Source organism: Tasmannia lanceolata, unplaced genomic scaffold, assembly GCF_043159265.1.
Source record: "Tasmannia lanceolata isolate RefF3 unplaced genomic scaffold, GAP_Taslan_0.1 ptg000023l, whole genome shotgun sequence".
In the NCBI taxonomy this organism is placed as follows: Eukaryota; Viridiplantae; Streptophyta; class Magnoliopsida; order Canellales; family Winteraceae; genus Tasmannia; species Tasmannia lanceolata.
In genome coordinates, this window is record NW_027518700.1 from 37,224,243 (window position 1) to 37,240,739 (window position 16,497).

The following is a 16,497-nucleotide window of genomic DNA, read 5'->3' on the forward strand; positions in this document are numbered from 1 at the left end:
TAAAGTAGTATATGCTTCATAGCGATGAATCTGGAGGTGTTTCTTCTGGAATCTCCCCTCGTTTCTATTCCTTCTTTATTTAAATACTAAGATCTTCTGGAACTTCTGCTTTCTTGTTCTCCGCTAGTGATTATTTGCAGGTGTTGTCATATGTGAGGATGCTACTGGAGGAAAGGATAACGGGTTGCTGCCAGCATTCATGACACCATTGTTTAAGTCCAGAAGATTGGAAATTGGTCCACCTCCAAATGGCTGTGCTGGTGGTTGGCTACTGAATGATCCTGGAGTCGAAAATGTTGAAATTTTCATCCTAAAAGCACTTGATGTTGGAATGGAATTTTGAAAAGGACTTGATTGGCTCAAAGCACTATTTGATGGCACCGGAGGCCTGATACCGAATCCTGAATTAATCGATGTCCCAAGTTGACTAAAGCTTGAAACTGATGGAGGTGCATTATTCTGAACACCAGATTTGGACTTAGAAGCACGAAGCGGGGGCGGGGAAGCGTGGGTTCTAGAAGAGTCTAAGTTTGGGAGCGCCATGGGAGCGTGTATGTAATATTTTCTTTATATATCTTTCAAAATTCTAGCACATCAAAAAATAATAGTTTCTAACCATTTCCATATGTATCTTTCAAAATTTAAGTACATCTAAAAGCTAATTTCTAACCATCTTCACCATCTTCATTTGTGTGCACTCGTTCCTCGTGCCTTCTGAAGATGCACAAGCCTTTGTGCTTTCTCCAACGAATTACTTTGAAGAGTTGGAGGAGTTTGATATAAGGAAGTTGGTGATCGTGGGACTTATAGAGTAATAGAAGCAGACTGTGAGCGTCATTAGAGCAGTTCCTGTCTCTCTGGGGTCGCGCTCCCTGGAAGCTCCTTCCTAAGGAGCGCGGAATCGAGGTTCCGAGGTGGGAGCGGCACCCCGAGAGGAGGTTCCTGCTTCTAAGGATTTGGACGTATCACATATGGATTTCGCAGTAAGTTCTCAAGTTCAATTATCTTTGAATTTAGTAAATTCCTTTCTCTTTTGACAACTGATTGCAAACTTAACCCTCGTTTGGCATCTTCATATGCTGCTGCCAGCAATTCTTCGTAGCTTATATCACCAGGAATGTTACAAGGCGATTTTTCCAATGGCCATAGCATGTAAGCTTCCAAAGTGCTCTCTTATGTTCAAAATCTTCGACAATTTGGCACTTGCATAACTCAAGATTTGTACACTTGTGATCAGCCACAACAGAATCAGTCTGTCGCGATGACACGGAGATACCACCAGCAACAGGGGAGAAACGGGTCCACTTGTTCTCAAATGGCTTGACTTGATTCACATTTGAAGGAGTGGACGTTTTAGGCTTTCGAACAAGCAAACAGGAGATTCAATTTCGCGGGTGATCTTTAATTGTAGATGATAGACTGACATTGCGATGGGTTACTACATCCACAGGGGAGTCCTTAGGGGCGAACTGCACTGATTTTCAGTCGTGCACACTCATCGGCAGGGGAGCCCTACGGGGGGAACTGCGCTGATTTTGGGGATGATTCACTTATCGACAAGGAAACCCTACGGGGGGGACTGTGCTGATTTTTTTTCCAGTCATGCACCACTTATCGGCAAGGAAACCCTACGGGGGGGATTGCGCTGATTTTCAGTCATGCACCACCTATCGGCAGGGGAGCCCTATGGGGGGGACTGTGCCGATTTTTGGGCATGATCCACTTATTGACAAGGAAACCCTACGGGGGGAACTGCGCTGATTTTTTTTAGTCACGCACTACTTATCGGCAGAAGAACCCTACGGGGGGAACAACGCTAATTTTCAGTCATGCACCACCTATTGGCAGGGGAGCCCTACGGGGGGAACTGCGCTGATTTTTGAGCATGATCCACTTATCGGCAAGGAAACCCTACGGGGGGAGCTGCACTGATGTTTTTTAGTCACGCACCACTTATCGGCAGGGGAACCCTACGGGGGGACTACACTAATTTATGATGCTTTGCTCCGCAGGGGAACCCTTTGGGGTGCCCCCCCTTTTAGGCGACTGTGCCATTTGGATTTTACTGATTTGGATTTATTTAATATGTTGGGTCATCATACTGATTATATATATATATATATATATATATATATATATATATATATATATATATATATGAGTAAATGAAGTATGTGCAGCTGCACAGATAAGCTATCTGTGCATGGTTGCACAAACCATAGTGGGGGCAACATTTTTGGGGGGATCCAAAGCATTCATTTGGAAGGCCCTTCCATGGATTGGGTGTGTACCAAAAATCAGCCCTTTAGGATCATCCTAACCCAATCAAAGTTGGAGGGGGAAATGGACAGACACTGTTTCTGCCCATTTTTTCCCTCCACAAATGGCAGGGTTAGGATGATCCGAAAGGGCTGATTTTTGGTACACACCCAATACATGGAAGGGCCTTCCAAATGAATGCTTTGGATCCCCCAAAAAATGTGGCCCCCACTATGGTTTGTGCAGCCATGCAAAGATAGCTTATCTATGCAGCTGCACATACTTCATTTACTCTCTCTCTCTCTCTCTCTCTCTCTCTCTCTCTCTCTCTCTTTCTATATATATATATATATATATATATATATATATATATATTAGAATGGTCAAAGAACGTCTGAGATTAGGAGACGATCCTAAAGGTGAATATACCGGTGTGGCACCACCATGCCGTCGTTGAAGCAAAGGAGCATAATTTTTTTTTTTTTTGAATTGATTTGACATCTGTTGCCATTGCATTTGCCTCATTTGCATTGGTTGCATCAAAGACTTAGGGCAGTCAGTACTTGCTGCCCTTGTTGTGGCAATATTTTTTACCGAATATTAGATCCGATAAGAGCTAGTTGGGGACTGATGCTCGTAGAAATCAATCATAATACATTTGGACTATCACATTGCAATGGATATGCGGAGGCAGACTTTGATTCCACCTTTGGTCATGGATGGGATGAGGTAATCTTTGGACGGATGTGAGGTTACAACAATCATTAACGGCCTCATCATAACTTCCATCTTCATCATTTCCTTGGTTTTTTTTTTTTTTTTGAAGCCTCCTCAGTCCTCATTGTTTGTCATTCCCTCCTCTCGTGATCACCGAAGAGAGCAGGTTGTACTTTCCTTTCCCCTCCTTTTTAATCTATGTGGAGAGCAGATACTTGTGCGGAACTAAGTCATACCCAACACTGGTTCATATGCACTTGCTGGAACGCCACTTGCTCTATTAGCAAGTGTAGTATTGATAGCCTTGAGGGAGTCTTTTGCGGTTCCCTTTTTGTATCAGCAGATGGGTTTGACTTGGATGTGGGTTCAGCCGATATTTTGCAGAGATTGGCATCATCTTCCTTTCTCCTTGTTCCTTTTCTTTACTTCCCTCCCTAAGAGAGCCCCCTTCTGTTACAAAACTTGATGTCCCCGTTATTGTGAAATTTTTGCTCCACTTTGCCGTTTCCATGCTTGATGATGACCTTGTAGGCTGGGGTTCATCAAACTAATTTGGGTTTAGTGGTATTTTCTCCTTCACTAGGGAAATCGGAATGAGGTTTTCTATCTTGGATTGAGGGACGAGCATCTGGCTTTCGGGTTTTGTTGGAAGATGGAACGAGTATTTCTGTGTTGGATTTAGGGATCATATGCTTCTGCATTTGGTGTCTTTGCTGTTGTAGACTTGTAGCATGTATTGTCTTTGATGGTGTGGCAATTGTTGCATGGAGAGGGCCTGGAGGTGGCATGCTTTTCTGCTTGCTGCTCCTGCTGTTGAGGCATAGACTGCTCTCGACAAGCATTGCTGGCCAACTGCTATGACATCTGCCACCATTGACAGTGTGATATTGATCAAAGGATGACGGAAGAGAAAAAACATATAGGAGGAATGACCGTACGATTTTTCCTCCATTGCCACGCACATTAATGTATGTGGCGGTAATGTTTGAATGCGAGGGGCTCGGGGCTACAATTTAGGTTTAAAGCGTCCATTCATCTCCATAGAGCATGCTTCAGGTGCTTTTTTTTTACTCTTCAACTTCGGAATCCTCGAGCATCATTGTTTAGCATTGCTGTATTGATACAGCCAATACACCTTCAGTATCATCAGCAGCAATAACTAATGCTTGCTGAATATGCTTGAAAGTTCTTACCATCATCTTGCGAATATAGAGCAACTGCATGTGAGGAGGCTTTTCTAAAACCATGACATGTTCAAGACTGCATTTGCAGGTTCCTAGCTTAAATGCACTCAGTCAGAGTCCGATCCTTGGGAGGTGAGGTGAAAGTTCGAAATCTGATTTCCTCAGGAGATTTTTAATAAACCTAGGAGGTTTTGCTTCAGCAGTTGATTTATTTTTAACCTTTTCCTCACTTTTTTGTTTTTGTTTTTGTTTTTGTTTTTTTATATCTTCAGAGTAAAGCTGCTGCAATTTTCAGTGCTTCCTCAATGAACATTGCTCTCAAGGCCCTCACCTTTCCCTATCTTTTCAGTAGCTGTTGGAGTTTCATATGTCGAAGACTTTCCATTCTCTAGAGCAACTCTGTCAGGTTACAACAATCGTCGGGCTTTGATTCTTTACAATATCCCTCATTGAAATATTGTATGAAGCTTGGTGAATCAATGTGAGTTTTTGTGTTTTCAGTAGCTGTTGGAGTTTCATATGTCGAAGACTTTCCATTCTCTAGAGCAACTCTGTCGGGTTACAACAATCGTTGGGCTTTGATTATTTACAATATCCCTCATTGAAATATTGTATGAAGCTTGGTGAATCAATGTGAGTTTCTGTGTCCAGCCTCCATGTATGAATGTTCTGATTAGAGGAAGGATGAGTAATGGGATGTATCCGGGACTTCACTGCTCTTGATTGTTTAGCTTCCAGTTCTCTTCAAGGATTCTGTTTTGGGAACTCTATGGTATCCAGCAGAGCTCTTAGCTAACCCGTGCAAATTCCTTCCAAGATTGCAGTATTCTAAGGAAGTTTTTACTCCCTTAAATTGCGTGCCTCTTCTAGTAGTATGAAGACTTTGTCTCACTTCCTGAATATCTCATCCTGTGACACTTCCATCTTCCACCACCAGTTTAATTTCACCCGAGGCAGCAACAAGTGTAGCCTTTTCCAGGACTGTTTTATCAGTTTATTTTGGCTTGCAATCCGCTGCTCAAACTTCTCTATAGCTCGCATCGATTCTACATATGTCGGGACCTCTGTAGTCCTCTTATCCAACATGGACAAGCACATGCAGAGACCTTCTTCTTGGTCTCCTTTCTGGAACCTTTTTATGGAGAAGCCTGCAAAGAAAGAACCAAAGAAAAAAAGGCATTGTTAGTCAGTAATATTTTCTCACCTTTCTCCTCTATGTTCTTTCCTTCGCGTAGCTTTTCTCTCACCCAGATCCGATCCCTGCGTAGCTTTTCTCACCAGAATTGGATCAGGATCAGGCTCCTTTTCCCAAATGGTCTTTCTTTTATTTATAGAGGTCTTTTGAATTAGTTGGCAAGTGCCACCTCATCCCTTACTTTCAATTCACGATCTCAAGTTTTTCTCCTCGGAGCCGTTATGGAGTGCCACCTCATCGCTTATCCAGGATTCCACAATCACAACTACCCCTTTTGTGGGGAGTTACGTAACTTCCCTTTTTTAAAGGTGGGTGACTTGTTTTTCTCTTTTGCGAGAGTTATTTTATTCCCTTAAATTTAGGGATTTCTTTTCCCTTAGTTGTAGGCTCCTTTTTTTTGTTTTCATTTTATTAAAGCACTTTGACTTCATATTTATCCTTTTTTTACTTTAGGGAATAATGCAATACGTAACACCCCATTTTCTCTCTCTTCTAATTTTAGTAAGAGATTTTAGTATTATCCCATTTTTATAAAATTTCGAGTCCAACAGGGAACAAATCTAGGTTTTGCATCATTATTTTTTGGTTTCTAATTCAAGTCCTTAATTTGATATTTTTTAGGACTCGATTTGGTCACTTTTTCTTATTATTTCGTAGCTAGGTTTTCAATAAAAACTCAAGGAGACATTTTTAACTATTTAAAAACTTCACAAGTCAATCATCGACTTGTTCAAGTTTACTCACTTTTACCTTGTTCGAGTCAATCATCAACTTGCTCAAGTTGACTCACTTTTACCTTGTTCGAGTTCACGTCCATGTCAGAGTTCTTCCCAAGCATGTCAATCATAACTCCTTTGACTATATGATACTCAGATTATTCTAGAGGCCCAACATACCGTGTATGTGTATGATACAACATGTTACATGGATACTTAATAGATACTTTTGTTGGTGAAATAACTTTCTCGCTTCAAGCATATGCCTCTCTATTTGAATCAACCATCATGTTTTGTTCTTGGTAATGTATTATATTTGCAACGATAACTTTGACTTAGTAAGTTTTACATCGTATGTTAAATTTAGGGAAATGATATCCCCCCCCCCCCAAAAAAAAGAAAAAAAAAAACAAGAAAAATAGGAAAAAAAAGGAAAACGTTATTCGTTAAGTTTTAAAGGCCAAGAAAAACGTTAAAGGGGGTGAATTTATCCTCAAACAGTGAACCATGCTCACGAAAACCGTTAAGAGGGGGGATATCATACAACTCAACTACACTCAACTAAGCCTTTGTCCCAAACTAGTTGAGGTCAGCTAATGAATCCTTTAGAAAATTTTCATTAAGAAGGTGAAAGGATCTACCTGGCTCAAACTGACTAAGTCTAATCCTGACACTAGTTGGGTTCGTCTACATGGATCATTTTCTTCCATTCTCTCCTATCCAAGGTCATGTTCTCTGTTATGTTCCTAGCCCTCAAGTCTTCCCTCACTGTTTCTACCCAAGTTGTTTCGGTCTGCCCCTACCTCTTTTTACTCCATCAACTTGGCACGAGTCACTTCTTCTCACCGGAGCATCCAAAGGCCTACGTTGGATATGCCCAAACCATCTTAAGCGGTGCTCTCTCATCTTCTCCTCAATTGGTGCTACCCCCACCTTTTTACGGATGTCTTCATTTTTAATTCAATCTAACCTTGTGCGGCCGAACATCCATTTAAGCATTCAGCATCTCTGCTAAACATCTTATGCACATGCTGTTTCTCGGTGGCCCAACCTTCTGAACCGTACAACATGGCTTGCCTCACAGCCATGTCAGCCATGTTATAAAACTTTCCCTTCAACTTTGTAGGTATTTTACGGTCACACAGAACTCCTGAAGCATGATTCCACTTCAACCAACCCGCCCTTATTCCGTGTTAACATCCTCTTCAATCTCTCCTTCCTTATATAGGATTGAACCAAGATAGCAAAAGATATCGCTCGTAGGTACCTCCTGTCCAGTCATACTTACTACATTCACGCCCCGCCTCCTTACATTACTAAAGTTGCACTTCATATACTCTGTCTTAGTCTTGCTCAGTCTAAAACCTTTGGATTCCAAAGTAGTTCTCCATACTCTAACTTAGCTATAACTCCTGCTTTGATTTCATCAATTAATAACTGTTAACAGAGAGATTTGAGAATGAAATATTGTGTGTTAGCCTCCTTGCCCTAACATACACATATATTTATTATGAAAAGAATATGAAAAAACTATAATGCCCTTAGGCTACATAAGCTTATTCTAACACTCTCCCTCAAGCTGGAGTATGAATGTCATACATGCCCAGCTTGTTACATAAATCACTCAATCGAACTCCATTCAACGGCTTGGTAAACATGTCTGCAATCTGATCATTCGTTCGAGTGAACTCGGTTTGCATTTGGCCTGTCTGAATCATGTAACGAATAAAGTGAGAATCCACTTCTATATGCTTAGTTCGTTCGTGAAATACCGGATTCATAGCTATGTGAATGGCTGACTTGTAGTCACAGTAGAGGGATGCAGGTGAGGAGTATGAGAATCCAACTCTGACATAAACGACCGTAGCCAAATTAATTCACAGCTTGTGTAAGCCATGGCCCTGTATTCTGCTTCTGCACTGGATCGTGACACAACGTCCTGCTTCTTACTCTTCCAAGATACTAGATTTCCACTTATGAAAGTACAATAGCCATTAGTAGATCGCCGGTCAGCAGGAGATCCGGCCCAGTCTGCATCAGAGTATCCCTCAATCCTCAAATGGTTATGCATCCTGAAGAGAAGACCTTTCCCGGGAGCTTTCTTCAGATACTTCACTATCTGAATCACAGCTGACCAATGTGATGTCTGAGGCGCACTCATATACTGGCTAACCACACCAACAGCATATGCAATGTCCGGACAAGTGACTGTGAGATAGATTAACCGTCCTACTAACCGTCTGTATCGACCAGGATCTTCTAGTGGCTCCCCCTGATCAGGTGAAAGCTTGACATTCAGATTCATAGGAGTCTGTGCAGGTTTTGCCCCCAGAAGACCTGTTTCTTCCAAAATATCAAGAACATACTTCCTTTGAGACAAAGATAGCCCCCTTTGTGAATATTCCACTTCAATGCCTAAGAAGTATCTCAGAACACCAAGGTCTTTTGTGCTGAATTCATTCTAAAGGAAATCTTTGAGGCGTTGTATTCCTGCTTTGTCATTCCCTGTAATAACAATATCATCAACATATACAACCAGGAGAATCAAACCATCCTTGCTTCGAGAGCTGAACACAGAATGGTCTACAGCACATTGTTTCATACCAAATCGTAGGATGGCCTCACTGAATCTCCCAAACCAAGCACGGGGAGACTGTTTAAGACCATAAATCGCCTTTCTAAGCTTACAGACGGTATGCTGCAACTCCCCCTGAGCAACAAACCCTGGTGGTTGCTCCATATACACCTCTTCCTAGAAATCACCATGGAGGAACGCATTCTTGATATCCAACTGATATAGTGGCCAAGACTGATTCACGGCCAAAGAAATCAATACAGGGATGGATGGAATCTTTGCCACTGGAGAGTGTGTCTCAACATAATCAATCCCATAAGTCTGAGTAAAGCCCTTGGCAACAAGACGGGCTTTTAACCTCTCAACAGAGCTATCAGGTAGGTATTTGACGGTAAACACCCACTTACATCCGACTACCTGAGCACCAGGAGGAAGGGAAGCCAACTGCCATATCTGGTTTTTGGCCAAAGCATCCATCTCAACCTCCATAGCTGCTCGCCATCTCGAATCAAGCATAGCCTCTTAAACAGAGCGGGGAATAAAAACCGATGACAAAGATGATATAAATGCGGTATATGAAGGAGATAACCGAGCATAACTTACCGCATCAGAAATAGGGTGATGAGTGGTACGAGAACGAGTACGGCTCGCAATGGGGGCATCAAGAGATTCATCAACTTGAGTAGCATCATCAGAGGATGAGGGTAAATGACCCGCTTGCTGAGAAGAGATGGCAGGGCATGAAGGCTCAACTGAGGTAGTAAAACGCTTGCGAGTATATACCTGGAAGGGACACTGAATCGGATCTGGTGGCAAACTGGGAATCGGAACCGGCAATGGCAACGGAGGAGGAGATACCGGTAAAGAAGAGGAAGCAGGAAAGTAGGGAGTATCCTCAAAAAAGGAGACATCAGCACTGATAAATTTGCGGCGAAGCTGAGGACTGTAGCATCGATAACCCTTCTGGGTTCGTGAATAACCCAGGAAAACACACTTGATTGCCCTTGGGGCCAATTTATCAAGTCCTGGGGTGAGATCCTGAACAAAGCAAACACACCCAAACACCTTGGGAAGTAACGGAAATGGATCCCCAGAAGGGTGTAACACCGAAAAAGGGGACCGATTGCTAAGAAGTGAAGATGGTAGAAGATTAGCCAGAAAGCAGGCTGTAAGCATAGCGTCAGCCCAAAAAGATTTGGGAACATGCATCTGATACAGAATGGTGCGAGCTATATCTACAAGATACCGTATTTTTTGCTCGGCAACACCATTCTGTTGTGAAGTATGGGCACAAGACGACTGATGAATAATTCCACGACTAGAAAAAAACTCCTGAAAACCGTGCCGATCAGAAAAATACTCACGGGCATTATCAGTACGTAAACATTTAAGGGAACATGAGTATTGATTTGTAATTTCAGCATAAAATAAACAAATCCTTTATTTTATAAAGCCAGGTCATCCTGGAAAAATCATCAACAAAAATAACAAAGTACTTCCCACCAAACATAGAAGGAGTACGACATGGACCCCAAACATCAGAATGCACTAACTCAAAAGGACTGCTGACACGACTAATAGAATGATACGAGTAGGAAACACGATGGTGTTTTCCATACTGACAGGACTCACAATGAAAAGGACTAATAACACCAGAAACAACTGAAGAACGCTGCAGACGCTCAAGAGAAGGATGACCGAGCCGGCAGTGCCACATAAAGGAATCTGCTGAGGTACTAAACGTCGTGGGAGTGATAGCATCATCCAGGTAGTATAGGCCATCTGTCTCATGCCCTGAGCCAATTGTCTTCCCAGTCGCAAGGTCCTGAAAAACACAATAAGACGGAAAGAATGTTACTGAACAATTAAGGCGATTAGTAAGCTGACTAATAGAAAGAAGATTGCAAAGAAAAGTAAGAACATAGAGTACAGATGATAAGGATAAGTGGGATGTGGCTGTAACAGTCCCAGTGCCTGATATAGGACATCGAGTCCCATTGGCCAAGGTGACCATCTTAGTAGGAGCACAAGAAGTAAAGGAACTAAGAAGTGTACTGTTACCGGTCACATGATGAGAGGCACCAGAATCAATAAGCCAGGAAGCGGAGTGGCTAAGGGAGCAAGATAGGTTGCTACCTTCTGTGGCAAGTTGAGCAGCCGGTTGTTTCCCTTTCTCCTGTAGGCGCAAAAGTGACTCATACTCAGTCCGAGAGACGAGTATGGTGTCTGAGGGAGTAGGAGTAGGTGCAGCAGGTGTCTCAGAAGCGAAGTGGGCGGCTCGAGCGGGACGCAGCTCGGGATGGAGATCGTAACAGAAATCAATAGTGTGACCCTCCATGTCACAATGACTGCAATAACGTGAGCCACGACCCCCATAAGTACGGCCTCCCCCAGAATCTCGGCCAAAGCCACGGCCCTGTCCGCGACGACTGCGACCACGACCCCTAGCACGAGTGCCCCGAAAGGAACCAGACTGGGCAGCAAAGGCGGACTGGTCACCAGCAACAGAGATAGCCAGATCGAGACGTAGAGCGCGTTGAAATCGAGAAAAGATCTCATCCAAAGATGGGAGCGTGCCTAACCCAAGGATCTGCTGCCGAAGAGGGACAAACTCAGGCCCTAAGCCATCCAAAAACCGAGTAGTACGGAGCTCATTCTTCTATTGAGCCAAGGCTTTAAGGTCGGTGGATGGGGGATGATAAATATCAATCTGCTCACAAAGACCAACAAAATCCGAATAGTACTCAGCGACAGTCTTATCTCCACGCGAGATACGAAAGAAGTCACTGTAAACATCAGTAATCCGCGTGAGATTGTTGCTGCCGGAATGAGTGTCTCAGCACGCAACCAGACTGCCCGTGATTTATCCAGAAATAGCATGTGGCTCGCAATCTTTGGTTCCATACTCTGACAGAGAAGAGACTGAAGTTGGGCATCCTTCTGACTCCACTTATCATACCCAGCATCTTTCGGATCCGGAGGATCCGTCGTGATGAAACGTAACTTGCCCTGACCTCGCAAATAGAGGTGAACAGAACGACTTCAGGCAGGGTAATTAGCACCATCCAATTTAATGGATGTCATAGAGGTCACTGACACCGGAAATGAACCGGAGGAAGAAGGTGATGGCAAGGCCATAATAAACACCAAAACTCAAATGGGATGTGGGTGAAGCAGACCAGACAAGACACACCACAACAATCACAGACACCCACAGAAAAGGGCAGCTAAATATAAGCAAGCAAATCACCACGAAAAATAAACAATCAGAAGGAAAAACCACAAACATCCGCCGGAAGGACCCCGAAAAAAAACAAGCACGAAGCCTCATACTTGTGGAACTACAACGAAACATAGAGACAAAGCTTAAGTCATCAAATAGGAAGCAAAGAAAAATGTAACAAAGCGGAGCCGCGACCAAAAAGGTGAGAAATGTTACGGGAAGATTTAGGGCATGAACACCCGATGACTAGAAGAGATGACTAGAAGAGAAGAACACTATCCTTATAGGTCAAAGAAGATGGGGAAAGATGTTACAAAAGAAGAAGGGAGAACGCGCAGGGGGGGCAAATAAGGAAGAGTAGGGTTTTCCAGGGGGGCGCGCAGGGCAACCAGGGAAGAGTTGGGTTTGTCCAGGGGGGCAAAATAGGGAAAGTTGGGTTTTCAGGGAGGGCGCGCAGGGCAAACAGGGACAGTTGGGTTTCCCAGGGGGGGCAACCAGTGAAGATGGAGGAAGAAAGAGAGAAGAAGAAGAAGTTAGGGCATGGGCATGAGCTTCAATAGAGGAAGACAAGAGGTCTTCAATGCAGGTCTTCAATGGAGGTCCCTAGGGCATCGAGAAACCCTAGGACTCTGATACCATGTTAACAGAGAGATTTGAGAATGAAATATTGTGTATTAGCCTCCTTGACCTAACACACACATATATATTTATTATGAAAAGAATATGAAAAGACTATAATGCCCTTAGGCTACATAAGCTTATTCTAACAATAACTATGTCATCTGCAAATAACATACACCACGGCACCTCATCTTGGATACCCTCCGTCAGTTCTTCCATAATTAGAGTAAAAAGATAAGGGCTTAGAGCTGATCCTTAGTGCTTCTTATTGTAATTGGAAAGTCACTAGACGTGCCATCCGTAGTTCCGACACTTGTTACTGCTCCATCGTACATATCTTTAATCATATCAACATATTTAGTAGTAACTTTTTTTTTTTTTTTTGGAAAGTGACATTTATTATTCCAAAGAGTGCCTAATAAGGGACAAGTTGTCCCCTAACAGGCTGCAGTAACGCCTCCTCCCTACAGTAGGAGTAGCTTACGTATCTATTATATGCTATCCATCCCCATTCCCCATTACATTACCCAAAGCCTAAATTATCAACCCACTAAACAGTGCTATATTTGAGGCCTCATTTTGCACCATCCAGAGGCAAGTCGATCAACTCACAATTAGATAACTTCCGCATAGTAGAAGTAATACGACTGGGATGATTTTCCTCCTGATGGTTCCTGATTATACTAAAATCCACACACCCAGCCATCCATTGCAAATTGATTGAAATTCCGGCCCAAGAAACATGACGATCCTGACCTTGCACAGGCCCATAAAGAAACGACTTTCGAACACCATTGGCGATTATACGGCCCCAAATTTCATTAATTATATTCTCCCCCACCCTGTGTAATTTTGATTCAAAAATATAAAAAATGTCCGGTTTCCTCAACCGACGAAATTCCTTCGCCGCTAGTTTCTTTCTCTCCGACCCCAAAACCCCAATACTCCAAAAGAGGATCTTCATTTTAGAGATCAAGAACGTCGCCCAAAGAAACCTTTAGATCTTGCTTGCCACCAGGTTTTGAGTTCCTTTTTTCCCCTTCCCCAATTTTTTCACTTTTTGAAATCCTGTTCGATCCTTACTTTCAATCTCCAGAAAAATCTTCCGTGTGCATCCCTCTTCCTCCTTATACAATATACTGAAATCGTCGCCAAGGATCTTTTGATTCATTCTTCTCTTATTCATGATAAAGCCCTTCCTGCCCTGATAATTAGACTGATAGCTTCGTGTAATGATTGTATTCGCTACATCAGAGGTGATCCATGATGCTTCCATGTAACGATCACATGAACCTATATGTTTGCCATCTGTCCCCCCATTAGTGCCCCCATCAGCAATTACCTCATCAGAAGGCGTAAATATAGGAGTTTCTTTTGAGATTACGGATGGTTTAGATGCATTGCCCGCCACCCACACCCTATTACACGGTGAAATTCCACCCAAAATATTCTCTTGCCCATCAAGATAGACATGAGAGTTTTTAGAAGAAACAGCTGCCCTCCCATCCAAAACCGATGCCAGCTGTTTAAAAGCCATACCTACCGGTCTTGTGGGAGAAGCGTGGTCATTCCACGTTGAATCCGCACGGGCACGTGGCATATTAAAGGGGACCGACTCCCTACCCGCCTTATCAGAATCTTGCAAAAACGCGTGCCTCTCAGAAGAGTCAACAGGGGGCACGTGATTCCACATCGGTACACCACCGAAGCACACGACATTTCAAATTTTGAAATATACTGTTTAGATTGGATGACATCATTATTGACCATTGGATCTGTTGTATCTTGACCGTTCGGTCTCAGCTGATCCAGTGGATCAGAATCCGTCTTCTTCCATAAGGAATCAGGCTGCCGCCGATGCCCCGTGCCCTTCCGCTGGCCAGTAACATGCCCTTCCACTCTTACTTCCGTGTGTTCAAAGGGTTGGTGGTTCGGTTAGAATGTGCCGATTTGCTGCAATTTTGATGTCTTCTCGAAACTCCCCGGCAACACCAATGGAATAGAATCTATTAGCAACATTCAGCCTCACAACAGATCGAAGAAATGACCACTCCGAAGTAAATATTTTCGCCTTTGCATATTTTAAACTTTGCGAACAGTCACCTTCCATTTTCACCTGTATCACCGATCCAAATACACTCCCAAGCGCTCCACCGTTGAAGTGCTCCAGGCATGCAGGGGAATGCCATAAAAGCGAATCCATATTGCCTTCGCACCGGTTTTATAAGCCGGGTGCCATGGACTTAAGAAATATACTCCCTATGGGCGGCAGCACCTTTAAGAAAAATCCTATCCGCCTGTTCAACAGAATCGAACGCGAATAGAACCTCATTTTAACTGATAATAAATGGTTCCGATAATTCTGGGAAGTCCCAAAACCATCTCGCCCATCTCCAGATTTCACCAATCTCCCAATCCGGTTTTTTGATCTTTCCGATTAGGCACATTTTGAGAAGGTTAGTTCTGGCTTCAACGCGTTTACCAGAGATTTCAATCGTGACAGATTGTCCATCATCATTATCCACCAATAATCCGTCCTCCGTCATTGATTTATCTGGATAATCCTCCATCGCCAATCTAGCCGATGTCCCAGTGTGATTTTGCTGTACCGCAGTTTTGCGAGAGCACCTCCTACATTCATTACGTCTTCGAAAGTTGTAGTACGAGCATCCTTTACATATCCAGTCTCCCGGTAAGAATTTTGGTCTACTAGTGTCTAACGCCGGTTGATCTGTTCGTCCCTCCGATCTTCCCTCCAATCGTCGCTCCCTAAAAATCCCCTTCGCTCTCTCCCCTTTTCCAAGCGGGTGAGAGTAGCTTTGAACTTGGCACCTTCGTCTGGTAACTTGGATTGCAAGGCCAGACAAGATTGCATTCTTTGAATCTTTTGGTCTAGCTAATGATCGGAGAGAAATCCACATTGTCTCTTTCTCCTTTTCCCTGCGGGTGGAATCCAACAGATTTACACATGCTCCCCTCCTCCTTCACCATAACCACCACCACCCCCTCCCCCCCCCCCCCGAGCCCATACACAAATTTCCTCACAGCAAATTAACCTAGTAGTAACTTTTTTCCTTTCAAGAACTCACCACATAACAATCTTGGGAACCCTAAATGAAAACCATATGAAGGTTCTTTTTTTATTTTCTCTAAATCTCTCCATTAACCGCATAGTCAAAAAGATAGCTTCAATAGTCGATTGTCCGGCCATGAAGCCAAACTGATTCTTTGACACCTTAGTCTCTTTTCTTAGTCTATGCTAAATTACCCTCTCCCAAATCTTCATGGTGTGACTCATTAGCTTAATTCCCCTGTAATTGGTGCAACTTTGAATATCCCCTTGATTCTTATAAATAGGTACTAATTTACTCTTTCTCCACTGATCAGGCATCTTCTTAGTCTTCAAAATATTGTTAAATAATCTAGTTAACCAAACCAAACCCACATCACCCAAGCATCTCTAAGTCTCAATAGGAATACCGTCAGCCCATAGCTTTACCTAATTTCATCTTTTCATAGCTACTCTTACCTCTGATGTTCAGATTCTACGAATGTATCATCAAAAGCATTATAAAGTTCTCTCAAATTCGCTATGGGTTCTCCATTAAACAACTTTTCGAAGTAACTTCACCACCTCTCTTTAACCTCATTTTCTTTTACTAACAATCTTTGATTTTCGTCTTTGATGCATTTTATTTGATTCAAGTCCCTTCTCTTCCCTTCTCTCATCTTAGCAAGCTTGTAAACATCTTTTTCACCCTCTTTAATCCCTTACCTGTGGTACAAATCCTCATAGGCCTTGCTTCTAGCTTCCCTTACTGCCTTCTTAGCTTCTTTTTTAGCCAATTTATACTTCTCAACGTTCTCCTCATCTCCCTAAATTTATTATTAATTATATTTTCTAACTTAAATCTAGTTAAGTTTTATGATATTTATTTATAGATCTCTTGTGCCATATCTCATGGCATGGGATACTCGTATCTATAGCCATATCTTACGTTTTGGAA

General features: G+C 42.9%; 2 protein-coding genes and 1 pseudogene across 2 annotated transcripts in view; 1 reads left to right on the top strand and 2 right to left on the bottom strand.

Moving 5' to 3' along the window:
- Positions 1-16,497, top strand: part of LOC143856204 (pentatricopeptide repeat-containing protein At1g09220, mitochondrial-like) — a 35,877-nt gene that overhangs the window by 16,430 nt on the left and 2,950 nt on the right. The gene's annotated exons all lie outside the window — the stretch shown is intronic.
- On the bottom strand, positions 124-7,168 carry LOC143856061 (uncharacterized; annotated as a pseudogene).
- On the bottom strand, positions 8,824-14,183 carry LOC143856063 (uncharacterized). The gene is made up of 6 exons (XM_077366100.1): positions 13,548-14,183; positions 11,391-11,655; positions 10,577-11,265; positions 10,279-10,471; positions 9,250-9,812; positions 8,824-9,165 (listed from the first exon to the last, which is right to left on the bottom strand). Exons 1-6 carry the CDS (start codon positions 14,181-14,183, stop codon positions 8,824-8,826), a joined length of 2,688 nt encoding a protein of 895 aa, XP_077222215.1.

Coding starts and splice junctions, on each gene's coding strand:
- LOC143856063 (XM_077366100.1), bottom strand. CDS start 14,183: ATGTGGAATCACGTGCCCCCTGTTGACTCTTCTGAGAGGCACGCGTTT. Junction 10,472..10,576: donor CCCACTTATCCTTATCATCT/GTACTCTATGTT, acceptor TGTGTTTTTCAG/GACCTTGCGACTGGGAAGAC. Junction 9,166..9,249: donor ATCACCCTATTTCTGATGCG/GTAAGTTATGCT, acceptor TCTGTTTAAGAG/GCTATGCTTGATTCGAGATG.